Below are 27,754 nucleotides of genomic sequence, written 5' to 3'. Positions count from 1 at the left end.
CTTGCTCTCCGATATTTGCTGGTGAAAATGATTTCTACGAATGTACAACGAATTTTTAAACAAATTTGAACATTTCATAAAATGTTGTACAATAAAATTGTGAATACGCATACAGTTTCGCAATGAAAACTTGTAGTTTTTCTGATGGGAAAATTTGTATTCTTATCGGTAGAAAAAAAATCTTATAATTTTGTAAGAAATAATACGAAATGTTTCAAGTTTCAACTCTAGTCCTCCGTCGGGATTCAGCGCCTTTATACACGCGTTCGTCGACTCGGTTCTTCGATCCCAGGACGAAGCATCGTGATCGAATCCCCGCGATCCTGCAGAACGACGATCGAGGATCGAGAGGATCAGTGCGCAATGCGTCCGGGCGATGTCCACACCGACCGTCTTCAGATCGTCCTCTGGTCGGTGGGACTTTCGTCCGTTTGCAACGCGTTCCAGGCTACCGAACAAAGGCGAGCGTGCATCATCGTCCGCATATACATATATTCTTACATCCAGGATACGAAACAGTTACTCTCGAGGCCGAGTAATGCACCGAGTCTGCCGTACCATGCGAGTGATCCATCGATCGCGGAGTGACGCAATTCATCCAATACCGGCCGTCGTGTTCTTCGATCGTGGAATTAATACTTATGCCGGGGTGAGTTTTTTTAAAGACAACTAACCGTAAGCGGACGTCGCCTTTTTTTTAATTTAAACGCGTTTGGAAGACTGTTTTTTTTTTTTTTTGTCTTTATAGCTAATTGCGAGTCAGGTATATATTATTATATTCTTATTCTCTGTACCGCACTCTTGACAGATCGGCGGCAATATTGAGCCAAGATTTTTATTACTCCCAACGAGTTTTCGAAACAAGAAAATAATTCGTACGGCGCCGTCAGGTTTTCAACACGTTCCGTATCTAAGCCATCATTGACACAAAAAAATATTATACTTTAGAATAATTTATGTAAATTCTGATAACTGTTGTACACCGGCAACATTTTTCAGTGTGGAATCTACAGCAGGTTTTATAAACTGGAATATGCAACTACTCGGTACCTGTAATTAGATTTCACTACAATTGTTACAAATTGGACTGAAAAATATTGCAGGCACAGTAGTTACCGTTCTTATTTTTTTTTTTTTCGTACCGTGTGCTAAAAGATCGAGAACGTCGATAATTTTCCACAAATTCTGTCACAGAAGCTTTGAAATGAGGTTTCGATTCGAGGATACGTTTACGGTGAAATTGTGAGAAAAAAATTGGCTAAACCGTTGTCATAAAAATCCTTCCACCCACATCGAGAGAAAAATGTCATTAATATATTTATTTTCATATAAAATCAAGGAGACACTTTATTATAATAATTTAAACGTGTCGTAGATTGATTTGAATTAAATTTTGTCAGACAACGAGATCTTGAATTGACACGAATAAATATTTACTCCGCCGTCCGTGACGACGCACCATTTAATTAATTCAATGACTTTTCTCTGTAATTACAAGTGCGGGATGCTCTCATAAAGTTTTTAACGAATCAACGATTTCAAAAGCAGATTCGGTTTAAGCACAGGCGCGTGTTACAACGTCAGTTTGAAATTTGGAACTTCGATTTCACAAATCCGACTCCGATATTTATCGAGAGATCGAAGAAATCGTGGAGTGATTGCGATAAGTTGTAAATATCAGGGATCGAGAGAAAAATCGATTCAACTCTCGCGCAACGTGGTTAAATAACACAAAAGTACCGATTCGCCGAATCGCATCTTGGCCACATACTCGTGCAATCGTAAACGACACCCGTGCGATGAAATGTGCGAATCGCGAATGATACGCGACGCCTTCGGTATCGGGCATTTGTTAAACGTAACTCGGTTGTGTGTCGAAGTTCGACGATCAGCTGCCGCCACGCGTTAACCACGCGGCTGTCGAATGAAGATAATAAGTAAGCTGTGACAAGCGAGCCGAGAGAGTTACGGTGAGAAACGGGCGTCGCGACGCTCAGACGTGCGACGCACCTTAAACCGCACGTACGTACGTGCCTCGTTACATACGTGGATACCTACCTTACCGGCCGACGATTCTCATTCACGGCACGTCCGTATTTTCGAGGCCGTTTATCGAACCGGCGAAATCGTATAAACTCATCCACCGACATAATCCGGCATCGAGGAAATAGGCTGCATAATATTTTACAAAGGTGACTTAATTTTTTTTCATTCCCTTCAAACTCGCTCAACGATTTTATCGATCGTGTATACCGATCCTATGACGATATAAACTCCAGACTTACTTTCTCGTGCGTGATTTTCTTCCTTTTTTTTTTTTGTATGAAAATCTGATTTTATTTACATTTTGTTAGCGAAAAACCGTTGAAATCGGGAATCGACGATATTGCTTCGCCGCTTTCAGGAACGTGGTTCAAAGTTCGCGCGGGGTACGTTTCGACCCCGCAACAGTTACTAGTTATTTGTAGGGTAAACAGTGCGCGATAAGAAAATTTTCCACTCAAATACAATTGAATTATAAGGCTGGGCGAAATGGAAGGCCTTTTTTGTCGCGTTACAACTCTTTTGAAAAATAAGCATCCGTGTTGCTGTGCGCTAGCGCTTGGAAACTGCTTGGAATTCTGTTATGCTCTCTGCACCGTGTCCGTTTGCAGTAACTGTAACTTGGATTAGAATACGGATACATGTATAGTTTAGGCGAGCCGGACTCTCCTTAATTTAAATCCTTGCCGTCCGCGGGAAAACCCTCGCGAGTAGCTATATGTGTGTGTGTATATACATATATATATATATATATATATGTACCGTGTGTACAAGGTATAACCGACAGAAGATCGAGGCACTAATTGTTTATACATGCACAATATATTCTAAAAGCGTTTTGAACATAAGATTGTACACAAGACCGAGATCAGCGTGTTTGAAAAAAAATACCCAAAGTCGACTTGAGCCGTTTTTTTGACCGATCTAAGGCTCAATTTGCTCAACGGTGAATAAAAATCAAAATTTCGAATGAACGTGAAATTTTTCGCTCGCATTTTGCTCAGCCGCAGATTAACCGCATATAAATATGTGTGTGCGTTAAAATCACCGACGGTCTAAAGGTTAAAGAAGAAACTCGGTGCTTTTATCTCCGCGCATACAGAGAGTTTAAAATCGAAAACAAGACGAACGGAATTATTCGAGACGCGAAGGAATACACTAACAGACGTCGATGTATTTGTTTTCAAGTATTAAATCGGCTCATATTTCCGTCCTGTGACCCCGCCATTCCGTTTAACGTGGTGATCGTATCGCCTGTTGATTGTATTCGGCGTTGGTACTGTACCTATACGTATGAAAATATAAGTATATATTCGAAATAATTGAGAAATCGGTTGCGAGTTTTCTTGCAACAGGTCGACATCTCACGCGTACCGATCGCACTATAACTATAAAAAATAATTTCCCCGAGAAGCTCGATTTCGGGTGAGATTCCAGAATGTCATCCTCTGGTAAGCAGCAGCTAACCAGCTCCGACAAGTTGCCGAGTGAAAAAAATCCGGCGATTAATCCGAAGAGGAATCAAGATTCGACACCGAAGGCTGATCCAATTCCGGCTAAGGGATCGGTAAACGTCGGTGAGAGGAAGCCCGAGGAAAGTTCCCCGCAAAACGTTGCGGTAAGTTTTTGTCGTTGAAGATCCAGGAACTCTCGAGAAATTGATCCTAGAAATTTTACGCTCGTAATATCGCAGCCGGTGAAAAGCCTCGCTGCTACCAAGAAGATTTCACCGCCGTCCATCGATCCGGAGGCTCATCCACTGGTCCTAGCAACGCATTTGGTTCCTTCAATCCCCGTCGGTCTCTTCGAGGTTCTCGCCGAAGCCGTCGAAGCTGCAACTCGACGCCCTGTGAGCCTCGTATACGAGTCTCGATCCGACAGACCCGTCGCCAAGGATATCGTCGACCTGGGTAATCAGATTTTCGATTACATTAACAACAAGCATCGTTGTGACCACCCTGGTGAAAATGATTTCTAAGATTTTCTATGAATTTTTTAGGGAAATTGAGACGTTTCGTTCAATTTTTTGTGCAAAAAATTTTAGATACGAACAGTTTGTCATTAAAGTTTTGTGGATATCAATAAAAATTTTTTTCTGTTTTTTTTTTTTTTGTTTCGGTAATAAAACTACAAGCTACTACAATTTTTAACGATAATTAGCAATTCTTTACGAAAAACTATGCATATATTTATAATTGTGTAAGAAGTAATAAGATATCTTCCAATTTCTGCAAAAACTCGTAGTAATAGAAATGTTAATTTTTTTTTTTTTTAGAAGTATTGAACCAGGAGCCGTGAGTTGCCCTCGCAGTTTGAATAAATCATCGTGAAACTGCGATAAATAATTAGCATATTATTGTTTTGATATCTGAAACAGCGAATTATCGACGAATCCGTCGTTTTTATCGATAACCCCTGATGAAAATTTCTTCTACTACGGATTTTTATGGAAATTGAGACATTTCGTATAATTTCGAACAAAATTGTAATTATGCATAGTTTTTAGTAAAGAATTGTTAATTTCCTTTAAAAATAGTAATAGCTTGCAGATTTGTTATACTGAAAAAATGCAAATTTTCGTGAAGATCGAAAAGTTTTCACAAGAAATTATGCATATTTACAACTTTGTATGAAAACAATTTTTTGTAAAAAAAATGATACGAAATGTCTCAATTTCCATTTAAAAATTCGTAGAAAATCGTAGAAGTAATTTTTACCATTTTTACCTTCACGAACAAGTTGCCGCAATTAAAATATTTCCTTAGCCATTTTACCGGCGTACAGCGATTGGAAAGAAGGCGAGCTTTTGCCAGTCACCTTCGTCTTCGCCCACCGATTAAACGACGGTACGTCGGGTAACGTTTACGTCGACATTGTCGTCGCCGCTGACCATGGACCTTACGTCAAGGTACGCACCAATGATTTTAAAAACTATCAAATCGCCCTCCGTGCACGCGGATGTGAATTATCCTTGACCAACGATCCGGATTTCCATATTTACTCCATATAGAACATCTTGGACCTCCGAGGTCACCGATGCGCCCTGCCGGACCCTCGCCGACGAAGAGGCGCCGCGACGCTTCTTCTCAGCGACCTGCGTTCGAAGGGAGAGAGTCCAGCTTTCTTTGGAAATACCCTGGGTAGGTATTGTAAAGATATTTCGGAATGCGATACTGAAAAAAATTTCATTCGTTATAGCATCTAGAAAAATTCAGTAAAACAGGTATCGTTAAAAAACTGTTTGAATATTGTTGGGATTACGGAAAACGAGGTATGCGTAACCATTTTGCGCTATCATCGATCCTTTTTTGGTAATTGCAACGCAAAATCAGTTTCTGAGGTTTACTCGACGTTTTTAGTTAAACAAGGCTTTAACGTCAATTTGTTCTTGCAAGAAAATCTAGCAACAGCGATCGTAATGAGAAAGAATAGTAACGGATACTAGACTTTCCGGTAACAGCTAGAAAACTAATTTTCATTTTCTATCTAGAACTATATTTTTCGATTGTGGTAAAAAATGAAAATAGTCAAGGACTGAGCGGTAGCAGGAAATAAAAATTTCTCTTACAATCAGTGTAGTTTCGACCGCGTTGAAGTTGGTTACCGCGCTTAATTACTCGGAGAAAAAAGGACATCGTCAAAATCACACGTTTAACCGTAAATTTCGTACACTTCAATTTAATTTCATTTAATCAAATTAATTTTTCAAAACCGCGAGATTTTATCATTAACATGTGCCAGTAATTTTTTTCCGCAGTAATCAAGTGCTGCTACCCTTAAAGTTAGTAACGTTATCGCATCGATTCGTGCTGATGAAAAACCGTTACTTCGTGATTTAGGAATTGTTTGAAATTCGATAAACAGTAATGGAACAAACATAATGATGTTTTGAGATCTTCGATCCTTCAAAATCATTCTAAGAATAAGAAAATCGTTAAAATAGAACGAATCAAATTAATTTTTCCCCTATAATTCTATCTCCCTTCGGTATCTTCGTTCTTGTTTGCAAAATCGAGACTCGTGATTCAGTCAGCCGGATAATATTCACCCGTTTAGCACGAGTTACATAGCGACTGCGTTTAGACGCTCGTTCGTCCCACTGAAATTCTTGCTTACGGACACTACACAACACCGGTTCTCCTTGAATCGGCTGCTGCTGTCCAGAAAACATCACGCGTACCTAAATATGCGGAGAAAAATAAACTAAAGAGAGAAGACAAGTTTATTCGTTATTTTTCCGTGTCCGCAGATTCCGGCTCGCAAATATCGACGCTGAAAATGGTGGCGGGAAAACAGACGGAAGTCGGAGTCGTCGAGGCGCCGGTGTTGAATTTTCACCAAAAACGGACGCCCAGCATCGGTTCCCTTTTCGTCTTGGGGAGCCTTGGCCCGTTGCCTCCGTACGCGATCTACGTCAATAAGTCAGTTTCAGGTATGAGGTTCGTTTGAACGATGCACGCAGAGCCAGCTAGACGATCCGCTTCTCAGCATCCCCGAAATTGCTTGCGTAATTCACCGTTGCGGCATAATTGAATAGTAAATCGAATGAAGCTGACCGGATGACTTGAGATCTTGACTAACGCCTAAAAAAAGAGGATCATAATAATAAAAAGACAACATCAGGGCCCACCAGGCCGCCTTGACACGTGGTTACGTCACTGCTGACGCAATGACGAGTCATCGTCGCGTCCTCGGACACGTAAAGCGCCGTTCGTCCTATAATAACAGGAATTAAATTATAAGCTCGCTCTGCGGTTTCGAACGCTTATTTGATAGCCACCTGTCTTTCACCCATTTTACACTTATTTCACATATCTAGCTCCGATTTTTTCTTCACAGCTGAACTGAGGAAGAAAATATCATCGTACTTGCTCTCCGCGATGAAAAACGAACATTGGACAGAACGATTTTCTCCCTACGGAGTCATCGGCTTTACGTCGAATTCCTTGGACGCCTACGTGACCGACGAAGGCGCAGAGGATGTGCCAACGACCGTTCGTTACTATTAGATTTGATGATAATTTATTGATTGAAGGATTGTAGTAGTGTTTGATTTCAATATTTTACATTGTACTTGTTGTTTTAATCTCTTTGTTTAATATCACACATTCTTGAGGTTGTCACTGTTATATTAAGTACATGGTACGTTATACAGCAAAAGACGGACCAACATCCTCGCCCTTCTGTGCGATCAAATCGAAGAAAGCACAGTTAAATTTTAATTGACGAATGATATTAAATCGAACATATTCTTCATTACGTGTACGTATACTCGTGGCTTAAACTTGGTATCAAAAAAAAAAAAAAAGAAACTTATCTAATTGAATAAATTGGAAAAATTTGTTACAAATTCGACGCGTCTTCTCTTTCGTCAATCTTGTATGAATCGCCTAATTAATTTACACTAAAAAGAATCTCACGACAATGAGCTAACATGATAATTCACATAACACGTTATGGTCAAGTATTATGCACGCGACGGCTGTGACGCGATTATTAACGGTATTCGATGTACAGAATCCAAAATTTTTTGTGATTTTTAATCAACAAAAGCAGCGGCACAATAACAATCTCTAGTTGAAGCATCGGAAATCTCGAACAACGACACGTGATTCCACCGTGATAAAACTTTCAGAAAATTACTTCGCTACCAAAAATTTTGGGGCAGCTGACCATCAGGGGGTGGTATAGAGCCTTTGGTCAAAGAATTTTTCAAAAACTGTTCCAACCGAGCAAGAGGACCACCGGCTGTACCTCCGATGCTATGCATACGAGGATAATATTGGGTGATAAGTAAGGCCAGCAGCTTTGGGAATTGCTTTGGATAAGTTTTCCACAACGCGTGTCCAGTCACTTCAAGCATGTCGAGTATCAAGGTTGCACAGATGTCAGGTCGTGGTTCTGTAAGTGAAAATCGTATTTGAAAACAAATATTCGAAGAAAACATCACTTTCAGTAATACAGTCAGGTAAAACGTTGAATAACATTTACCGATGTTCAAAATAGCTGCCAACCATCTCCAAGCGTTTTGTAAGCCATGGGGATGTGAACTCGTGACGAGCTTTCGCTGCCTGGTTACAGTCAGAGCCGCATAAAGCCTCATCAAGCCAGACATTCTCTTCAAGAATTTGTCCTGCCGTTCGACGGTTCCATCTTCTGAATATTTGTAGCCCAATGATTTGTAGTAGTCCTCGTTAGACTGGCCCTGTTGTTGAGGAAGGAATATCGGAACTAAGTAAGGGCACGTTTTGTAGAAATAGGCCAAAAGTAGTTCACCGAAGTCCGGATAGTCGTTCCAGAGAGCCACGATAACTGCTGCAATGGAAAATGCCATTTCCGGTTTGCTGGAGACTAGAGCTTCACCTTGATTCTGTTTAGATATGTGGAAAGTTGTAGTGAAATGAAAAAGAAGGTAAATTTTCATCGACATATTTAACGTACCACAAATTTCTTGGCCAAGGTATGCTTGCAAAACTGTATGCCTTGCGGATGTTGGTTTGCATTAGTCGGCGGCTTTCCCCCCAGCAAATTATGCAGCTTTTCATATTTGTCCATAAGATGTTCTCTGCTAACACCGGAAATCGCATTCACCGGTATATTTATTGCTTTTTGACACTCAAACCGGAACTTCTTTGTACTCTCCGATTGCGTTAGAGGGGAGCACATGATTTTATGATTTTCTAGTAGCTGTTGACTGTCGAGGTAAGTATGCAGTGAAACCTTGTCAACAAACTCAAGAAGATCGTCTGAAAATGAAACACAAAGATTAGCAAGGTGATTTCTTACCGAAAGCTGCTATCCACATGAAATAGCAATTACATCACTCACCTGTTTTAGACTCTGGGACGACTGATTCCACTGATAAATGTGTCTGATTTGTAGTCTCTGGTGCCCTATTCTCCTCTGACGCATTTGCTGTGATTTGGCCCTCGACACCAGTACTTTGAATACTGGACTCACTTGGACTTTGATCAGGTTGAACTGCAGCTTCCTGAGCCTTAGAAGCCATTAATTGCATCTGCGCTTGGGCTTGTCTCACTTCCTCTTCCCTGCGAGCTACTTCCGCATCGTAGGTAGCATTTATTCGATCTGAAAACATAGGAGGTAAAATATGTGAAACAGTTTGTATTTAGATATTAGTATCTACTAACCTATTTCTTGCTTGAAGGTATTCAAGATACTCTCACTATGTTTTGCAAGACTCTCTGCAGTGTTAACATCTTCTTCCGTCAATTCGCCTGACTAAAACAGTTACCATTAGTTACCAGTCGTCAATGTCCCAAATTATAGAGCAATTACAGGGCTCTTACTCGACTGTTTGTGAAAAGAAATTGGTAAATTGAATATAAGAAGCACAAAACGTCCAAAAATAGAAAAGACAGATCAAGTAAGCATCCTGCAATTACACTACAGTAAAACCTCACTTTAGCACGCTCGAGCAGCCCTTCCATGCGTTTGCTGAGCTCCTTCAGCTTGACTGAATGCGGTGCAAAGGCAGGCCCAAGGATATTCCTGTCCTTGCAGGACTTTGATACCGTGCTGATGTTCTGATAAGTGGACGTAAAGCTTGCATGGAGCGGGAGCATTTTCTCAAACAGTACTTGCTTTTCTTGATTCCTTATTCTCTGTTCCTCAACTTCCCGTTCCAATTTCTCCTTCCGCTCCAATATCCTCTGCGCATGTAATTGCTGTTCATGTTTCCTTTTAATTTCATTTTGTTGAGCCACGTGTTCCTCCTCAGCCTCAAGCCTGGCAATTTCATCCTTCTCTAGACTTTCCTGATGCTCTCTGTCAGCTATCATCATGTTCCGAATCACAGCCATTTGTTCTCGCAGTTCAGCTTCCGCCCTCATCATACTCTGAAGGCGGCGTTGCATGTTTTGCTGAAAAATGAATACAAAGTTGGTTTTTGTTTCTTGGCCAAAAGTTTAAAGGAAATTTGCTGTAAGCTTCTTACTTTGACTTCTTCTCTTCGTTGCACCTCATTTTCGAGCAAGATTTTCTTTATCGAAAAAGTTATACCGCTTCTGGTTGATATTTTTGGACTTTGTGACCTCGGCTGTGGTCTAACCTCTTTGGTTATACCATTGTTCGGCTCATTTTCAATGTTCTCGTTGTCCACATGATAGTCAGGAATCAAGACAGAGTCTGGGCCAATCGTGACGTGCCGAACAGCGTCTGATATGCGAGACGCCTTACACAAAGCGGATACTTTGAGACACGTGAAGTCTGAGGTAATGTCATTCATGTTATGCTGCTAAAAATAAGAATTGTATATGCATCATAAGTTTATTAACGTATAAATGGTTTATTAACAATTTTCAACTCAAAAATTCATTAACTATTATTCATACCGTTTCGCCATTCATTGTTCTTGCAAAATGTGTTATATCGTTGTACAGTCCAAAGAAAGTTATATAAATACGTCAATTAGTAGTCGTTTGTCCTCCGTTTCATTATTCTATCAAATTTTTGAACAATCTGGCCGCAGGAGTATCAATACGTTCCCCATAGTCAGCTGATGTTTATTTCATAATATCAGTAGCACATGTTTCAACAAAACTATATTTTATACATTGTAGGTTAATAAATACAATAGGTTAAATATTTGACAACGCTAGCAGCATAACAACCACACACACTGTTAGTTTGGAAATGTACACAACTGATGTTAATGTTGTCTTGCTTGTGTCAGATGTCGCCACCGGTTCACGGCTGCGTTTTTATTCTCTAGTGATATTTGAAAAGACCCGAGATCAAGTGACAATTTTATTTTATAAGAGTGGCAGCTCGAAGGCTGTCCAATCAACGCTGACCTTGAAGAAACGAATTGCCACAAAGATCTAGAAGTAATGTGAACATGGAACGAGGAGAATGCGCCAATGGAAAGCACTAGACTTTGTACTCTGGTCGAAACGCACGTGCAGCAACGGCGGAGCGGAGCAGAGCACGACGGTCCCCGTGAAAAATAATTTCCTGTATTTGTGCGGTTGTGTTGGAGGAAAGGTGTGAGAGTGCAGGGTTGGTTGTAAAATTGTAAAAATAATGGCTCTCGGCTCGCAGGTGGAGACGACCGGTGATAACGGGACAGAAAAGATTCCGATAGTGAATGGGAACGTGAAGGAGGAATCGACCGCGAAGGGTGAGCGAAAAATGTTGATACGTTTTCCTCGTCTTTTTTTTTTTTTCAATTTTACCTCAGCCAGTCTCAACCGGGTCCAACCTCCGAATCCAACATTTAACGCTAACCGTTACGTAACGCAGTGATTCTCGAACTACGTTAGTGCACCCTGTGCGTTTTGTTGCAGTTTAACAACGTAGTTATATCATGAAATTAGCCGGGTGGTTATGTAACTCGAATTACGAACAAGCCAGTGCGGGGGTCATGTGAGCGCGCCGATTGCGGCGGCGACTCCTACCTCGAACAGCAGCCGACGCTGCAGACGAAATATTTTGATTTTCGAACGTAAGGATGGACGCCCATAGGCAGGCCCGCGCCCTTCTCGTGTTATCGAATCGATCGATCGCGTTCAATTTTATACGTGATTGATAATAAACTGAATTTATTAACATAACAGACACTCTCGCTTTTCCCGTCATTCGCGTCCAGATCTACATTACCGCTTCTAACTGGTCCGCCCCTTCCCTCAAATTGCATCATCATTAGTAACAAATTTATCATTCCGTTCACTCCGTGTATTTCCCCTGACTTCTTTTATTTTCCTCTCCTTTGCATTTCGGATCGAAACACGGAGTGTTGTCCTCTTCGCAATGACACAAAAGTAAATACCTCTAAGCTCAGTCTATTTCACAATAAATACCCGTAACACTAATCTCGGTTGGATAATGGTTTTCATTTGTTCCTATGGTATTCTAATTGATTTTAAAGCGAGTTCCCGTGATTCGAAAATTGACGCCGCTTACTCTACAGACAGACGTGTTTTTTAGTCTAACAATTATTCAATGCTATTCTGATCATTATCATTTTTGTGGCAGAAAGTACACCGTCCCATAAACAGCGATTTTTCAGCGACCACTACAATCAATGCGTTGCCGAAATCAAATGAAACAGGTTTTTCTTATTCCTTGAAATTGGTATGCCGTACGAATTTGCTTGTACATGGCAAACTCAAAGAGTATGCAAACTGAGAAATCAATGTCCCATAGAGCGGTGCGTAGTTACCGAGAGTCTCGAGGCCACGAATCGTTGTTTCGGTGAATACGAAAGCCCATGCATGTGGTTTCTTTGCTACGACCAGAATCTAGCTGCAAAAAGGCTATTTTCATTGTTATATTCATTGTAATTAAGATATTTCACGTTTCTCTCTCACTCTTTTCTCACTCGATATTCCGATAATTTTCGTAAATGAAAAATTATTTTCCGAACAGCCGAATGTATGTGTGTAAAATAGCGTAGATCAACTTGTCATTTAGTTGCAAACTTGTCGGAGAAAAGTATGTTCTAAAAATTATGAGAAACGAATTCATACGCCGGCACAAAACCAACATGGCCGCCGTTTGCCGCCCGCTTGCAATTTAAATTTGGCTTTACGGTGATTTTTAGACGCTGCCAATCACCGAGTGTCATTTCACGGCAAACAGGAGGATGGCAAGAATAGTTTAGTTTTGAATATTGCATTCAGTGAAGACCGAGAAACTGAAAATTCAACTTGCGACATTCACCAGCATTAGTATTTGTATGCATATTTGTACCTGGTATTGCCTGAGGATCGACTCAATATTACGACTCGTGCAACCAAAGCAGCTGGAGAAAGTCTGCTCTCGTGTCTAAATCTAAATTTAAAGATACCCTTTTTTACGAATCGGCCGCGGCGTGTTCTAAACGAGAAACTTCCTATTCTATCTATGATCTATTATATAATAATTGAAATGAGCTACCGCGGGGTAAACGATGACAAGCAATTCGTCTGGATTTTTCGGTGAATATTGTACCTGAACCGTGCGCGAGTGTTATTCTCCGAAGAGTTTATTGCCTCCCGTATCATCGTGATGCTATCTAATCAGGGATCGGAACCAGAGCTGTGCAGCTGAACAAGTGCAGCAATGTCTTGGAACGTTTCACCGCATAGTCTTCTTTTAGTTTTCGAACGTGGCAATATTGCCTGCGGATAACGAAACGGATATACCTACCAGTTTGAAATCCTCCTGGCTACGACATGGTTAAATCGATTCATTCGATTGCCAGTTTAAGGCAAAACGTCGTCTCGGTCCTCCTCTTTCCGTACCCGTTAGTTATAACGTTTGCACATGCAACGGGTATCGCGGTGCAAGAAAATCCACGCGACGAGAGGTATGATGATAATAATAACGACCACGTCGAAGGGAAGATTGAGAAAAGGAAGCACAAGTGGAGCCGAGAAACGAAATGACAAAAGAAACGAGAATACACATAGAAGAGGACGAACGAGACGTCGCATGTACATAATACGGTGTTCCTGGGCGTATGTGTTGGGAGAGAACGAGCATCGTCCATGAGCATGGCAGGGTGGAAATGCTTGTCTGCGCGAGTATATAAAGTGTATAATTAGGAAGGCAAGCAAAGCGAGCGCGGATGAACGGCATGCTGAAGAGCAACCGCGGGGGCATTTTCTACGACATGAGAGCATGGCCAGCGCACTTGGGATATTAGTTTGAAAGTAAATAGATACGCGCGATAATAGGGCCTTTTCTAATCGCCGTGCGGTAATCCGACGGGCAAACTCTCGGCAGCGTAATGCACATCCGGGCGACCGTGACAGGCAATTTTTTTATTCCTTGTTGAGCGCTTTGTGCCTCGAAAAGGCTGATTAATTGCCTACACCGAAGGCGGCCGCTTGACGATCAGAAAGATGTGAGAAAACAAAACGAATTAAATTCTATTCGTGCATGCTGGTGTACACTGATAGGAATTTTTAGTTCCGGTTACCGCTCGGTCCTGGACTATTTTCATTTTTTAACCAGAATCGAAAAATATAGTTACAGGTAGAAAATGAAAATTAGTTTTCTAGCTGTTACCGGAAAGTCTAGTATCCGTTACTATTCTTTCTCATCACGATCACTGTTGCTAGATTTTCTTGCAACTGTTGCGAAAATTTAATGCTCGCGCAACGATAAATTGACGTTAAAGCCTTGCTTAACTAAAAAAGTAGAGTAAACCTCACAAATTGATTCTGCGTTGCAATTACCAAAAAAGGATCGACGATAGCGCAAAATGGTTAGGCGTACCTCGTTTTTCCTAATTCCAACGTTATTCGAACAGTTTTTTTTAACGATACCTGTTTTACTGAATTTTTCTAGTTACTGTAATAAATGAAATTTTTCTCAGTGTACGTCCAATTCGATAAATGAGGAAGTAAACTACTGAATAGTAATACAATTCTTGCAGAGATAATTTAGTTGGTATTCGTATCTTAACGATTGAAACGCTTTATTTCCAGAAATTCATTAGTATATATACAAGCGTCTAGTATTCATGCCTAGGTACTAACGCCCATGCTGTTTAAACATCGCGCAAAGAAAAGTACAGCTCGTTACGTAGCATGTGTAGAAAATTAAGCTTCGCAAGTATCATCTAAGGTTTCTTCCATCGAAGTAATCGATCGATAGGTTCTACGTACACGCTGTAGATAGATGATAAATGAAATAGATAACTTTTATTGTTGCTTATGTATAACATTAATGTAGGTTAAGGACAATACTAACAAATACTTTACGCAATAATAAACTAAACTAAGATAAAGAAACGAAAAGAGTCAGATACAAGTTGACTTGAAACAAGAAAACCAGCTGACAATAAAGAAAAGAAGAAAAATTAATGGTCAGTACTAATTATTACTACAGTGCAACTGCATTCTAGAATATTGTATATATAAGTAAAAAACAGCACATAACGGCTAACAAAGCTGTATAACTAGCTGAAACTAACATGTATCCGTACATAGAAAGAGCTACTACACATATCTGTAATACGTAGTCCTAATAATTGGTAATAATTCGTATGGAAGTATATAGTCGTCGTTTTATATTGATCGAGAAAGAGAGCACGCGAAGAAAACGATGATTAGAACGCGAGGTCTAATTCTCTGAGGTATAATTCGGAGATGATAATTTCTTCGACTAACTCGCCCTGTTATGAAAGGGGAACGGCATAACGGAAGAACGAAAAGAGAGGTAACGAGTATAACGAGGACAAAACAATTTATTCGGTACTTTTTCTCATCAATTTACTCGAAGACGAATATACGGTGATTATTATTTTTTAATTTTTTTAATTTTGAAAGTATCATATATAGACCAAATATCCTCGTGGACAAGTTGTTGAGAATATCGAATTAATCGATCGTCAAAGACTTATCGAGCACCCGATGTATATATCGTTGACTATTACAACCGTTGCTCGAGTTGATTGCACTTGCGAAACTGAAGAACGAAGAACGTGAGAGAGAATAGATAAGTCGCCCTACGGTTATCGCTCCTTTTTAAAAAGATATGTACATACGTGTACTTACACCGCATGTATGTCGCCATCACGACGATCCAATATGATCGTACAGAGCTATAAATTCACCACAAGTTATACCTAACTACATTTGAGAAATTCATCGATCAGTATTGTATGTGCAAAATCGGAAATTGGATCAGCCAAATTCTCCACGCGTATTGTTTCCTACCTATTCGAATTAATTGACAAACGCATTTTTCCTCATTTTTAATAAAGATATGTTTCCTTTTTAATACGCTAGATTTTTCTCTCGGTTCACACAACGATAACGACGAAATTGATATTTGCGTTGGAGCCGTCTTTCTTCCCCTCGGGCTTACACGTCCTCCGCACCTTTCCTTATCTCTTATATTTTTCGATAAAGCATTCACGGTGCGTGGAGCATCGCCTGTCCGTTGGATTGCCACGGGCTTTCAGTTATTTTTTTTTTTTTTTTTTAATCAATTTTTTTCGTCTTACACTATTATGGTTGGATTGAAACAGGAGTATTCTCAGGAGATTTGATCACGTGATCAATATCTTAAACATATAGATACAGATACTAATTGGTAAAAATAACTGGCATTTCGCGCCTGCACTATTTACATCGGGGTTTATTTATAAATCTCGGTGTACGTACACCGACATGTATTTATACGCACTGCACGTGTTTGTACGGAGTGTTTAAAGTTGCACCAAAATGCAAAACCATCGCTCGTTACATCGGGGTTTGGTTTTCAATTTTCATAGCTTAAATATTGAAGCCCCATACGTACTGATTATAGTAATCGTCGATGCTAATTGGCCAAGTAGCGAAGAGACGAAGCCGCCTGTTCCCGATTGCGTATATATAATTTTAATAAAAAAAAAAGAGAAAAAAAAACCTTATCAACGTTGACGTTATATTTTAAATCGACAGAAATAATCAAGAACGGAGAGAGCAGCGGGACCGGCGCGACTGAGAACGTTGTCGAAAAGGGCGAAGTCGAAGCTACGAAAGAAGGCGAGAAGGAAAAGTCCTCGCGAGACTGCAGCAGCAGCAGCAACGGAAGCGAGGCCGGCAAAGATGAGAAGAGCGAAAAACCCGGTGAGAAGGAAAAGGATGGAGGAAACGAACAGGAAGTCGTCTTCATCCAGGACATGGGATTCACCGTGAAAATTGTCAGTCCGGGCAACGAACCCTTCGACATTCAAGTATCCAGCATGGAGCTTGTCCAAGTAAGTTGAATTCACTGTACAAAATTTAGCGATGAAATTCGTTCAAAGAATTTCATACTACTAAATATTTTCTTGTTTCTTTTTTACTTCCAGGAGATCCACCAGCTCCTCATGGATCGCGAGGATACCTGCCACAGGACATGTTTCTCCCTTCAGCTGGACGGTAACACTCTCGATAACTTTGCAGAGTTGAAAAATATCGAGGGTCTGAAGGAGGGATCGGTCATAAAGGTCGTCGAGGAACCTTACACTATGCGCGAAGCCCGGATTCACGTCAGACACGTCAGGGATCTCCTGAAATCCGTCGATCCGGGCGACGCTTACAACGGCGTCGAGTGCAGCAGTCTAGCCTTCCTCAACGTCGTGACTAACGGTGATATCATGGAGAAGAAAAAGGCCCGGCCCGATTCCGTCGACTGCACTCCACCAGACTACATCATACCGGGCAGCAAAGACAGGCCCTTGCTACCCTTGCAACCTCAGGCCAAGGAGCAGCGGTGTCCGCCTTGTTTGAAAGTGAGATCAAACGAATATTGCAGATTTCCAAGTCCGCGATTTACTAGAAAAAGATTCGATCGGCGCGCCCCCCAAATCGGCTCCAGATAATTAAAAATTTGCAGATTTTTATCTCAACTCTAACTTGTGCCCCAAAGAAGATGGATTTCCACATCAAATCTACCGATCCGATTTAGAGGGAATTTGATATAGGAAGGTATTTTGGGTCGCCGATTACGAATCTAAACGTAAAATTTGAACATTCAAAGTAGTGGTTCCAATATGCTGGACCAAAACCCCACAAGTCACTTGATATTGCCATATTAGATCCGCCGTTACGAATTTTGTTACTTCTAATTCAGATTCGTAATCAGCGACCTCGAAAACTCCCGAGTGCCGAGTTTTAGCGAAATGAAATGAATTCTACTCCACCATATTGGATCCGCTATTTTGAATTTTCAAATTTTGAGTTCAGATTCGTAATCAGTGACCCAAAAGACCCCTGTGCCCCTGTAAGGGTTGGATGGGATCCACCCTCTTTGGGGCATGGGTTTGAGGTGAGTTAAAAATTTGACAAAATTAGGGAATTATTTTTTAATTATATGGAGTCGATTTGGAGGCGAGCCGGTCGAAATTTAAAAATATCCTTCTAACGGACCACCCTACAGCGGAGTTTTGCGGAAAAAATTTCAACCGAGGTACGACTAAATTCTTAACTGCCACGCAATTTTTTCAATTATAGGTGTTGACCACTTCCGGTTGGAACCCGCCTCCTGGATACAGAAAACTTCACGGCGATTTGATGTATCTGCACATAGTTACCCTGGAGGACAAACAGTACCATCTCACCGCCTGTGCTCGTGGATTTTTTGTCAACCAGTCCTCGAAGGAGTCTTTTAATCCAAAGCCTGCAACCCCCAGTCACCTGTGTCACAGTCTTATAGAGCTCTTGAATCAGCTGAGCCCGGCGTTTAAGAGAGGCTTCGCCGCGATGCAGAGACGCAGAACACAGAGACATCCCTTTGAGAGGGTTGCCACTCCCTATCAACTCTATGCATGGAGCGCTCCGCAAATTGAACACACGATCGATGCGATACGTGCGGAAGACAGTAAGCCCTTTTCCTTTTCTATCCTCGCTGTTTTCGGAAATTGACCTCTCATCTGTTACGTTCATTTTTTTCATCACAGCATTCTCCTCCAAATTGGGCTACGAGGAACATATTCCTGGCCAGACCAGAGACTGGAACGAAGAACTGCAAACCACACGCGAATTGCCGCGAAAAAATCTTCCCGAGAGACTTCTTCGTGAGCGGGCAATTTTCAAAGTACGAATCCTTATTACCGTATGCGATGAATAATTTAATTAATATAATCTTTCGGTGATATACGTGCCTTCGGAAACTGCGAGCAAATTACCAAACCGTCTTCTGTAATAATTCGCTTGACTACTTTAGGTACACAGCGATTTTGTCGCCGCAGCAACGCGTGGGGCTGTAGCCGTGATTGACGGAAACGTGATGGCCATAAATCCAGGAGAAGAAGCGAAAATGCAAATGTTCATTTGGAACAATATATTCTTCTCCCTGGGATTCGATGTCAGGGATCACTATAAGGAACTAGGCGGTGACGCTGCCGCCTTTGTGGCGCCTCGCAACGATCTTCAAGGTGTCAGGGTCTATGCCGCTGTAGATTTGCCTGGTTTATACACACTCGGAACTGTCGTCATAGATTATAGGTAATGGCTGAGACTTACATGCCTCATGGGTTGCTAATGCATAGAACCAACAAATTCACGTTGTTTGAAACGTTGAATATTGTGTTGATTGCTACGTTTATATTTCAGAGGATATCGCGTCACTGCTCAGTCTATTATACCCGGAATTTTGGAACGGGAGCAGGAACAATCCGTGGTTTACGGATCGATCGACTTTGGAAAATCAGTTCTCACCCACCCAAAGTATCTAGAATTGGTGAGGAGGCAAACCATTGAATATCCATACAACCTTGACAGCTATCGATGCTGATTTAAAAACAACAGACTGTTCACAGTATCTTATATAAACGTTCATAAATTTTAGATAAACACCTTGATTTATTTACGTATTACAGTTGAACAAGGCTGGACAGCAGTTGAAAATTCTACCGCACAAAGTAGTAAACGACGCAGGTGAAGAGATAGAGCTTTGCAGTAGCGTGGAGTGCAAGGGAATCATCGGCAACGACTCGCGACATTACGTTCTTGACTTGCTGCGGACTTTTCCGCCAGATGTGAATTTCCTCAAACGTTAGTTTCAAACCTCACCGAATAACTACGTTTACTCAACTTTCAGAAAGTCTTTTAATAAAGAGACACTTTGATTTCAGTTGAAGGTGTTGAACTAAGCAAGGAAGCCAGAGCCCTCGGTTTTCCCGTCGAACATAAACACCGGCTGGCTTGCCTCCGCCAAGAGCTAATCGACTCCTTTGTCGAGGCGAGATACGTCCAGTTTATCAAGCATGCTGCCGTTCATCTCCAAGAGCTGACGTCGGCGCGAAGATCCCACAAGGACAAAGAATCGAGTTCGAAGGTAGGTCATAGCACCATTAAAGTTGCATAAATTATACGACTGTCATTATTATGTTTGACCTAAAACTGATTTCTATTTGGATTAAGGAGGACAAGAAGGAGGAGCCAGCGATTCCTGCAATCGATAGCAACAAGGAGGACTCAGCACAATCAAGCATTGAGGCAGATGAAGCGAAGAAAATAGTCGAGAGCATTACCGATTCTATAACCGGAGGAGAAAAGCAGGAGCGTATGTATTGTTAAATCCTTAATACAGGATGTTCCGTACAGCTTTCTCACACAAATGTTGATTGTGCGTCTTGATTTTACTTTAGTTGAAGAAAGCACAAAGGAAATCGTTCGCCGAGCAGCCGCGGCAGTCGGCAGTCTCCGCGACGCGGAATTTGATGTGAGGTTCAACCCTGACGTATACTCTCCAGGAGTGAAGCACCCCGACGACAACGGTGACGCCCTCATAAAACAGAGACAGCTAGTCAGGGACGCTGCTGATTTTCTGCTCACAGTACAGCTACCAACCTTTGTACGTATGAAAAGCTAAAGTGAGACTGTACGTGTTGTTTGAAGCGAATCTAATGCTGTTACGATGAGCACCTGCGGCTATTAAAATATTCTACCGTACATTTCTTCTCAAGATTCGCGAATGTTTGGATCACACCGCGGCAGCTATGGACGGTAATACTCTGGTGGAAGCTCTACATGGCCGCGGAATCAACGTCCGTTATCTTGGAAAGCTCGCAGCTATGTTGGCAGCTGTTCCTCAACTCAAATACCTGAACCGAATTGCGGTTTCCGAGCTCGTCCTGCGCTCGGCAAAGCACATCTTTACGTCGTACATGCAGGTAAACCTAGAGTTCAACAAACTTTCTCTCGTCCAATTTATTTGGATTAAAATTTGCGGTCTCTTATCTCGATTTTCTATTTTTCTTTACAGGGTACTGAACTAATGTGTCTCTCTGCAGCCATAAGCCACTTCCTCAACTGCCTATTTTCATCCGCTCAATTGACACATCCACAGCAGAGTGTAGAAGAGGTTGGTACTAGATTGGAAAAAAGCGTTGTATAGAAGATTTTTGACGGGCGATTAGTTAAAAGTTTAGAATTAATATCAAGCCTTCTTATATCCGTTATTACTTTAATTTGTAATTTGATAGTTGCAGAGCAAGACAGCGAAGCGACGCAACAAACGGAAGGGTAGAGCCAACGGGCCACAGCAATCAGAGGTCGAATGGGCATCGTTGACACCAAAATCGCTCTGGGCTCAAATTAAGGCAGACTTGAAGGCATACTACGACTGGGAAACACCAGCCTCCGACTCCCTAGATGCCACAATTGAACACTACCATTTACAGAAGATCTCTTTGCTCAGAGGTTTTTGCGTTAAAACTGGAATACAGATCCTGCTCAGAGAGTACAATTTTGAGAATAAAAACCGTGCCACGTTCTTTGAAGAAGACATTCTCAACATCTTTCCAGTTGTAAAGCACATCAATCCTAGGGTAAATAACGTTCTGTTATCATAATTTTTTTTGTATAGTAGAGCTTTTTATTTTCACAACTTAATTCGTTTTTCCAGGCTAGTGATGCGTACAATTTCTACACGACGGGACAAAGCAAAATTCAACAAGGATACCTAAAAGACGGGTATGAACTGATAAGCGAGGCTCTGAATTTACTCAACAATGTCTATGGTGCAATGCACCCAGAGATTGCTCAATGCTTAAGAATGCTGGCAAGACTGAATTATATAATGGGAGATCATGCAGAGGCTCTTTCAACACAGCAGAAGGCAGTCCTTATGTCGGAGAGAGTGAACGGCATCGATCATCCATACACTATTACCGAATACGTATGCATTTTGATAAAAATCTGAGCCAACCGCTCCGAAACCAAGTTATAAGAACAATTTTCCTTAAATATCAACTTCCTTCTCATTCACAGATTCATCTCGCACTCTACTCATTCGCAAATGGCCAAGTTTCTGTTTCTCTAAGACTTTTGTACAGAGCCCGTTACCTAGCCTTGATCGTATGCGGCGAAGATCACCCGGAAGTTGCACTCCTCGATGTGAGTATTTTGAAAACTATTAGAAACAGGTAGGTTGTTGTAAAGAATATAGCAAATTTGGTTTAAAAAAAATTTATATGAATCTATTTTTCAGAGTAATATTTCTCTGATATTACATGCTGTGGGAGAGTATGAACTCTCTTTACGCTTCCTAGAGCATGCGTTGGCTTTGAACCTGCGCTATCACGGTCCACGTTCCCTGAAAGTTGCTGTTTCTTATCATTTGGTAGCGAGAACTCAATCCTGCATGGGTGATTTTCGTGCAGCATTAAATAATGAAAAAGAAACGTACGCTATCTACAAACAGCAGCTGGGAGAGGAGCATGAAAAAACTAAGGAAAGCAGCGATTGCCTCAGGCATTTGACGCAGCAGGCAGTGGTGCTACAGAAAAAAATGAATGAAATTTACACCGGTAAACCCGGTGTTAGTTTACCCCCAATTCAGATTCAGCCACCCAGCATGGGCTCTGTACTCGACATGCTGAACGTGATAAACGGTATATTATTTGTGCAAATAAGTCAGCAGGACATTGAGAACTTCAAAGCAGAGATTGAAAAGCGTCAGAAGGAACAGACTCCAGATGGGGAGGTCAAGATGATAGAGATGAACGGTAAAAATGAGGAAAAAACAACAGAATCAAATCAGATCACGAAAAAAGCAGACTCAAACGACGTTGTAAACGATGAATCGAAGCAATTAGTCGGTGCTACAGCGGATCCTGTGGCAACGGAGAGCTGAGTTTATTAAATAAGCTAAAATGGAGATAGAGTCTGTTCAAAACTTCCCGTCTTATTATATCTCAAATAATTATTTGAAGCGAACGACGCGTCGGTAGGATTGCAAGAATTAAATGCTGAGATCTGGGTTCAGAAGTTCCCAGGTATTGGATAGTGAAGAAAAAGACATTAAACTCGCGTTCGCCTGACCATAAAGAGACCTCGGAAGTTTTTACAGCGAGATGAAGGAAAAGCCGCAGCAATTGAATTAATCTATCTGCGACTTTTCAAAAATATTGACTTCGTGTAAATATATGTTATCGTCAATTTTAACATATGAGCTGTTCAAGCACACGTACGTATAATCGCCGTGTGCATGTTCCGAATCTAGTTTCCACGGGCTTAAAGCAGTAACGTGTAAAATATTACTTTGCTGATTCGCTGTTTGTGTAGATAGTGAACAAGGTTCGGTCAAATATTATATATACTTTGATCTATGATACACGAGTATAAAAGTATGTACTTTTAATCAGTACATAAAACTGTTTTGATTAATACGTACCTGTGTGTTCACACATACAGTAATATTTTCATTATTTCGAACTCGAATCGCGTGAGTTTTCCAAGTGAATTTCAATTCGCCTGTTCGATTTTTTAGAGTCTAAAGGAATGAAATGTTAGAACTATCGTAATATTAAGCCATTAGCTCGAGTCAGTTGCTTTTTAGTCCTTCGTTATCACCACAGGGCAATGATTTATACATACATGTAATCGTATAAGTCATTAAAGATGAATCATCATGGGTCATAGGTAATCATCGCTCAAACTACCTATAGGAGATTAAATATTTCTCGGTCGTTGCTAGCGTTTCTTTCTGTAGCTTTTAAACGGAACCAAAAATGAAAAAGTGATATTGATGAATGTGAGAACGTAACTAAATAACTACGTCAATACATCTTTTGCAGTCGTAGACATTATTTTGCAATCATTAATTTTAACTACGACGTTTTAGATACCGTATTTCAAAGCTTATTGCAATAATAAAAAGATAAGAACTTTGAGACAAGCGAGATGAGAAGTGGTGATTTTTAGAGTAATCAAATAATGTAGCATGAAGTCTTCGAATATCAAATATTACGTATAAATGTAACTACAATATATGACTAAGTAGCATACTCGTATAAATTGAAATATACATATTCGATTTCAAGTCATGTGGTAATCGTAGAACTTTTAATGCTGTGGTTCATTACTGTACTACTATATCGTTTGACTTTTCGTTTGTTGATAATCATGAATAAAATAAAGGGAAGTTGCATTGTTTGAAAATACTACAAAGCTCTCCTAGAGCATGCCACTAATTAGCAATTACTTAATTACATCATTCTTGAGCTTTTCAAATTTTTTCTGAATTTGAATTGAAAACTGGTCATTTTTTCATTATACAAATCATTCGACAAGTATCTCCATAAAATTGAACGTCAAAGTGAATGTAAAATACGCGTTTAAATCATCCGTCTTGAACTAACATGAAATAATCAATTTCGTCGTGAAAATTACGAAAATGAATCGTATACAGCAGTTTGTAATATCACTACTTTAATATTTGAAGTAATACAAGTACTGGGTTAGCAAAACATAAAAAATTGAGGTATTTATGTTTTTCGTCAGAATAATGCCAAAATGGGAAGAAACTTTCTTCACTCGTTAATTTGTTTTTGTTGGTTTTTTTTTCTCTTAGTATCTAGTGTAATATTATTCTCGCACTCGTTAGGAAGATTGAACAATGATAAAAACTGTTAGTCGGTAAGGATAAACATTAAATACCTGATATACATATATTATCTGTTATGTAATTTGGTAAAAATCATCACGTGAATAAAACCATTTTATATGAAATGCGTGTTTGCTCTCGCTCGTTGAAATATGAGCAAAATGAATACAACATTTTTTAATGTTTGTTTGAAATAATCAATAAATTTCTCACATTCTACTACACATTTGATGTTGTTTTTTTTGTAGATTTAGTAGTTACGAATAGATCAGATAGCAGGGCAGACAAGCAACTACGTTCGTTACAAACTAAGAACTTAAGTTTTATTATGTCCGTTCACAGTATCCATGTAATAATTACAATGGTTCTGTCATATCTTCAAAACTCATTGATACGTTAAACGATCTTACGTCTTATCCTTTTTCAGTTTGACTCGTCGCTTTCTTTGTTTATTTTTAACTGAGCTTTGAGCTTTTATGAACTCCCTTACGTTTAACTTATTTATAAAATACTGTCGTAACGTTTCCAATGCATTTCTACCTCCAGAACCACTTTCAAATATCATTGATATTTTCAATTTCTTTTCGTTATCATTAGGTTCGATCTCCCCCACAACCAAATCGCAAATTAAAAACGATCCTTTGACGGGCTGAGTATTCACACCATTTGGCAACGCTGTAGTCTTTTCTTCTCTTTCAGAATCATCTCCGAAAGATGCATCCAAGGCTTCTTGTTTCTCAGAATCATTCTCAGAAAATATATCTGGGCAAGGCCTTTTAGATGGTAAACTTTGATTAGCCATCATTCGACGCTTTCTGCGTCCATGTGACCATGTGTCCTCATCAGCCATCAATTGGCAACACCAGTAACTCGATTCTTGCGGATTCACATGTAATTCTTCAACTCGGATCTGTTCAATACAATTTTAGTGTCAATATCTACCAGTTAATTTGTTTGCCAAAATTAAAAGAAAAGATACATGATCTCGTTACCTTCAACTCATTGAATAAAAGTCTCAGTATTAAAACTAATTCCTTAGTCTCTGTCATGCCATCTCTTACAGGGAAAGTTATTTCTGACGGAGGTCGTTTAGCTTTCTGTTTTAATTTTTTGCTGCATCCGCTAATTCTTATGACTGGTGCAGTTGTCAAGTCCAGCACATCTTTTGACAGAAAAGTCCAAGCTAGACCCCATCTAATAAAATAAATTTGATAATTTATGTCATGATATTGTATTCTAAAAATTTACATCTTCACCAAGACTTTGATAATTTAACACATATAATTGCCTTACCTAGTTGTATGACCCTGACAAAATTCAGTCCATGTAGAGTTTTCGATATTTCGTTTCTTGAATTCATTGCACAAAAATGTAAGACTAGTCTTTTTACCAAGCATAGTTGTATAGATCTTTATTTTATTGTTCAGCTCGACACTATCGTTCAACATTTTCAAAACAAATTGTATTTCCCCGCCTTCTACGACCAGTTCAGCTTCGCTCCCAGATGGTGCGTTTCGCGGGGGCATTCGGGAACCTGAAGGTTTTGATCCAGTGGCCGTGTCCTCTTCGGCACAAAAGAATGGCGGATTGCACATTGTGAATGTATATACATTGTTCTCAGGTACTGACCCTCTGAGTACCGTACCTCTGTTTACACGTATCACTGATGAGATAGACAAAGAGTTTTATATTCATTTAAAGAAGGAATCTGTAGCTAGAAAAATCATTAACAATTACAGAGCATGATGGGAATTATTGTTACAGTAACAGCGTTGAGCCATTTAGACTCTACTTACCTTCAACGAGGTCATGCAAGTTGTTGCTATTTACATTACGCACCGCAGACTCGTAACTTTCCAAATCAACTTCTGTGCCGATCATTCTACATCCATAGATCTTTGCAAATAACAATGGATAGACGCACACCGCTCCAGTGCCTTTGAAGAGAATTAAAGTAAAAGTATATCAACAGCACTACATAAAATTGAAACTCAATTTCAGGTGAATCAATTATACCTATGTCAATGCCAGAAATCAAAGACATGTCTGTAATACCGGCGTGCTTCACTAAATCCTCTATCCAGAGTACGTAATTCAAACGCAGAGGTACGGCTGGGACCAGCTTTGTGGCTGGTAGATCTACGTTCAAATCATAATCATGTTTTAGAAGGGTTTTGGTCAGTATTCTCAAGGTTTCTAGATCATGGAAATTAATCCGCACCTTTCCCGCGAGATCCTGAAATGTAATAAAATCTATGCAACATAACAGAAATGCGAATTCAAACTGAGGAATCAGGTGCAACAGAAAATAATCGATCGCGTGTGTAGTGTCTTGCGGGAATCGAGTGATATGACATGTCATAGGCACATGCGAGCACTGTGATGTTTCAATGTGATATACTGTTTTTACCGTTGTCGCAATTTTACGAAACTCCGGATAAAGTATGGCTAGTTGCTTGAAATTTGGCTCCTGCTTGTACTTGTTCCTCGGATGCATGAACCGTCGCAAAGACATTTTTTTGTTCGACGCAACTCGATTTATAGGTTATATCAACGTTTCCTGACATGTGATTCCGCACGCTGCAGGTTTTGAAACAAGCCATTACACGAGGTTTAAAATTCGCAAGACATACAGTGACGTGCCTCTCGGCTACCGGCTTCGCTTGAATGATTGAAAAAAAACTAGTGTAAAAATTCGATTAGACTCTAGACTTGTTGTGTACGGGAAAACTGACGATTAACACTGAACTGTTACCTAGTAGGTCCGTGACACATTCCTCGCTTCCACAGGTCTTCGTATGCCTTATAATTCTGCGTTTTGTCTTTATATGGACTCAGATTCCATACTTTCTTACTGAAGCCATTTAAAGCCGACAGCACAAACGCAAATACGCAGCTGCCGAGGTACGAGCGAATTTCGAGTCGCACTCGTGACAAATTCCTGACAATGAACATGTATTCTTCAATAGTGCATTTCAAAATCAACTTTTTTCGTCTTGGTTCGCCCTGAAGTAACGCAAGACAGATGAAAATTTGGTTTTAAATTAAGTAAAAAATGTTTTCAAAACATTAAAACCAGACGAATTCAAACACAAGATACAAAATGGCCACCAATGCCGGTGCCTGCAATTTTATTTCGGCTGTATGATCAATTTTCAGAATTTAACGGCTGATTAGTACTGACTCTCCTCAAATGAAATGATAGCAAAATAATGGAATGTAATGGAGCCATCATTTAATTTTTGATGAGAGCTCAGAAACTGAGAATTTAGCTGTCTTGCCCACTCCTTCATTCATCGCGCATCTCACCAATCACAATACCGCATTTGTACCACCTGATAATGCGTGCTATGGTGCGTGCCAAAGTACGATATGCGTATGTGTGTGTGTGTACTAC

The 27,754-nt window shown here is 40.3% G+C and overlaps 4 protein-coding genes across 17 annotated transcripts; 2 read left to right on the top strand and 2 right to left on the bottom strand.

The window, feature by feature from the left end:
• The first annotated feature begins 90 nt into the window (after window positions 1-90).
• On the top strand, window positions 91-7,335 carry LOC124305932 (uncharacterized). 6 transcript variants are annotated; one of them, XM_046765954.1, is made up of 7 exons: window positions 91-649; window positions 3,481-3,661; window positions 3,737-3,953; window positions 4,809-4,951; window positions 5,054-5,183; window positions 6,293-6,475; window positions 6,883-7,335. In XM_046765954.1, exons 1-7 carry the CDS (start codon window positions 642-644, stop codon window positions 7,050-7,052), a joined length of 1,032 nt encoding a protein of 343 aa, XP_046621910.1. In that variant the 5' UTR covers window positions 91-641; the 3' UTR covers window positions 7,053-7,335. The 6 variants fall into 6 exon arrangements, with proteins under 6 accessions (XP_046621910.1, XP_046621916.1, XP_046621913.1 ...); XM_046765960.1 differs by having other exon boundaries at window positions 92-649; window positions 3,474-3,661; XM_046765957.1 differs by having other exon boundaries at window positions 92-649; window positions 3,458-3,661.
• LOC124305928 (mRNA export factor Gle1) lies at window positions 7,105-10,708 on the bottom strand. Of its 2 annotated transcripts, none has more exons than XM_046765943.1 (8): window positions 10,398-10,708; window positions 10,001-10,297; window positions 9,468-9,926; window positions 9,195-9,285; window positions 8,872-9,132; window positions 8,485-8,789; window positions 8,035-8,413; window positions 7,105-7,944 (listed from the first exon to the last, which is right to left on the bottom strand). In XM_046765943.1, exons 1-8 carry the CDS (start codon window positions 10,410-10,412, stop codon window positions 7,691-7,693), a joined length of 2,061 nt encoding a protein of 686 aa, XP_046621899.1. In that variant the 5' UTR covers window positions 10,413-10,708; the 3' UTR covers window positions 7,105-7,690. The 2 variants fall into 2 exon arrangements, with proteins under 2 accessions (XP_046621899.1, XP_046621898.1); XM_046765942.1 differs by having other exon boundaries at window positions 10,001-10,300; window positions 10,398-10,707.
• Window positions 10,709-10,935: 227 nt separating this feature from the next.
• On the top strand, window positions 10,936-24,482 carry LOC124305927 (clustered mitochondria protein homolog). 2 transcript variants are annotated; one of them, XM_046765941.1, is made up of 17 exons: window positions 10,936-11,185; window positions 16,443-16,741; window positions 16,835-17,257; window positions 17,979-18,345; window positions 18,425-18,561; window positions 18,691-18,971; window positions 19,080-19,206; window positions 19,346-19,520; window positions 19,601-19,803; window positions 19,890-20,031; window positions 20,117-20,322; window positions 20,435-20,641; window positions 20,734-20,832; window positions 20,960-21,298; window positions 21,376-21,648; window positions 21,741-21,866; window positions 21,961-24,482. In XM_046765941.1, exons 1-17 carry the CDS (start codon window positions 11,089-11,091, stop codon window positions 22,603-22,605), a joined length of 4,146 nt encoding a protein of 1,381 aa, XP_046621897.1. In that variant the 5' UTR covers window positions 10,936-11,088; the 3' UTR covers window positions 22,606-24,482. The 2 variants fall into 2 exon arrangements, with proteins under 2 accessions (XP_046621897.1, XP_046621896.1); XM_046765940.1 differs by having other exon boundaries at window positions 10,937-11,185; window positions 20,954-21,298.
• Window positions 24,264-27,590, bottom strand: LOC124305931 (U6 small nuclear RNA (adenine-(43)-N(6))-methyltransferase). 7 transcript variants are annotated; one of them, XM_046765949.1, is made up of 7 exons: window positions 27,113-27,590; window positions 26,768-27,039; window positions 26,374-26,593; window positions 26,154-26,294; window positions 25,651-26,020; window positions 25,350-25,551; window positions 24,264-25,267 (listed from the first exon to the last, which is right to left on the bottom strand). In XM_046765949.1, the coding sequence occupies exons 2-7, from the start codon at window positions 26,870-26,872 to the stop codon at window positions 24,764-24,766; spliced, it is 1,542 nt and encodes a 513-aa protein (XP_046621905.1). In that variant the 5' UTR covers window positions 26,873-27,039; window positions 27,113-27,590; the 3' UTR covers window positions 24,264-24,763. The 7 variants fall into 7 exon arrangements, with proteins under 7 accessions (XP_046621905.1, XP_046621904.1, XP_046621903.1 ...); XM_046765948.1 differs by having other exon boundaries at window positions 26,768-27,019; XM_046765947.1 differs by having other exon boundaries at window positions 26,768-27,014.
• Window positions 27,591-27,754: the final 164 nt, after the last annotated feature.

Source organism: Neodiprion virginianus, chromosome 5 (genome assembly GCF_021901495.1).
Source record: "Neodiprion virginianus isolate iyNeoVirg1 chromosome 5, iyNeoVirg1.1, whole genome shotgun sequence".
NCBI classification, from domain to species: domain Eukaryota; kingdom Metazoa; phylum Arthropoda; class Insecta; order Hymenoptera; family Diprionidae; genus Neodiprion; species Neodiprion virginianus.
The sequence above is the reverse complement of the archived record's forward strand: the minus strand, read 5'-3'. Positions and strand labels throughout refer to the sequence as shown.

What these genes read in the sequence shown, in the direction of transcription:
- LOC124305927 (XM_046765940.1), top strand. Translation starts at nt 11,089, where the DNA reads ATGGCTCTCGGCTCGCAGGTGGAGACGACCGGTGATAACGGGACAGAA. An exon ending in TGCGATACGTGCGGAAGACA is followed by an intron (nt 18,346 to 18,424) that starts GTAAGCCCTTTT and finishes TTTTCATCACAG; the next exon opens with CATTCTCCTCCAAATTGGGC. An exon ending in GTGAGCGGGCAATTTTCAAA is followed by an intron (nt 18,562 to 18,690) that starts GTACGAATCCTT and finishes TGACTACTTTAG; the next exon opens with GTACACAGCGATTTTGTCGC.
- LOC124305931 (XM_046765949.1), bottom strand. Translation starts at nt 26,872, where the DNA reads ATGTCTTTGCGACGGTTCATGCATCCGAGGAACAAGTACAAGCAGGAG. An exon ending in GATTTCTGGCATTGACATAG is followed by an intron (nt 26,295 to 26,373) that starts GTATAATTGATT and finishes TTCTCTTCAAAG; the next exon opens with GCACTGGAGCGGTGTGCGTC. An exon ending in TGTCAGGGTCATACAACTAG is followed by an intron (nt 25,552 to 25,650) that starts GTAAGGCAATTA and finishes TTATTTTATTAG; the next exon opens with ATGGGGTCTAGCTTGGACTT.
- LOC124305928 (XM_046765942.1), bottom strand. An exon ending in CGTCCCAGAGTCTAAAACAG is followed by an intron (nt 8,790 to 8,871) that starts GTGAGTGATGTA and finishes TTTCATTTTCAG; the next exon opens with ACGATCTTCTTGAGTTTGTT. An exon ending in GGCAGCTATTTTGAACATCG is followed by an intron (nt 7,945 to 8,034) that starts GTAAATGTTATT and finishes TTTCACTTACAG; the next exon opens with AACCACGACCTGACATCTGT.
- LOC124305932 (XM_046765954.1), top strand. An exon ending in ACCATGGACCTTACGTCAAG is followed by an intron (nt 4,952 to 5,053) that starts GTACGCACCAAT and finishes TACTCCATATAG; the next exon opens with AACATCTTGGACCTCCGAGG. An exon ending in TTTCTTTGGAAATACCCTGG is followed by an intron (nt 5,184 to 6,292) that starts GTAGGTATTGTA and finishes CCGTGTCCGCAG; the next exon opens with ATTCCGGCTCGCAAATATCG.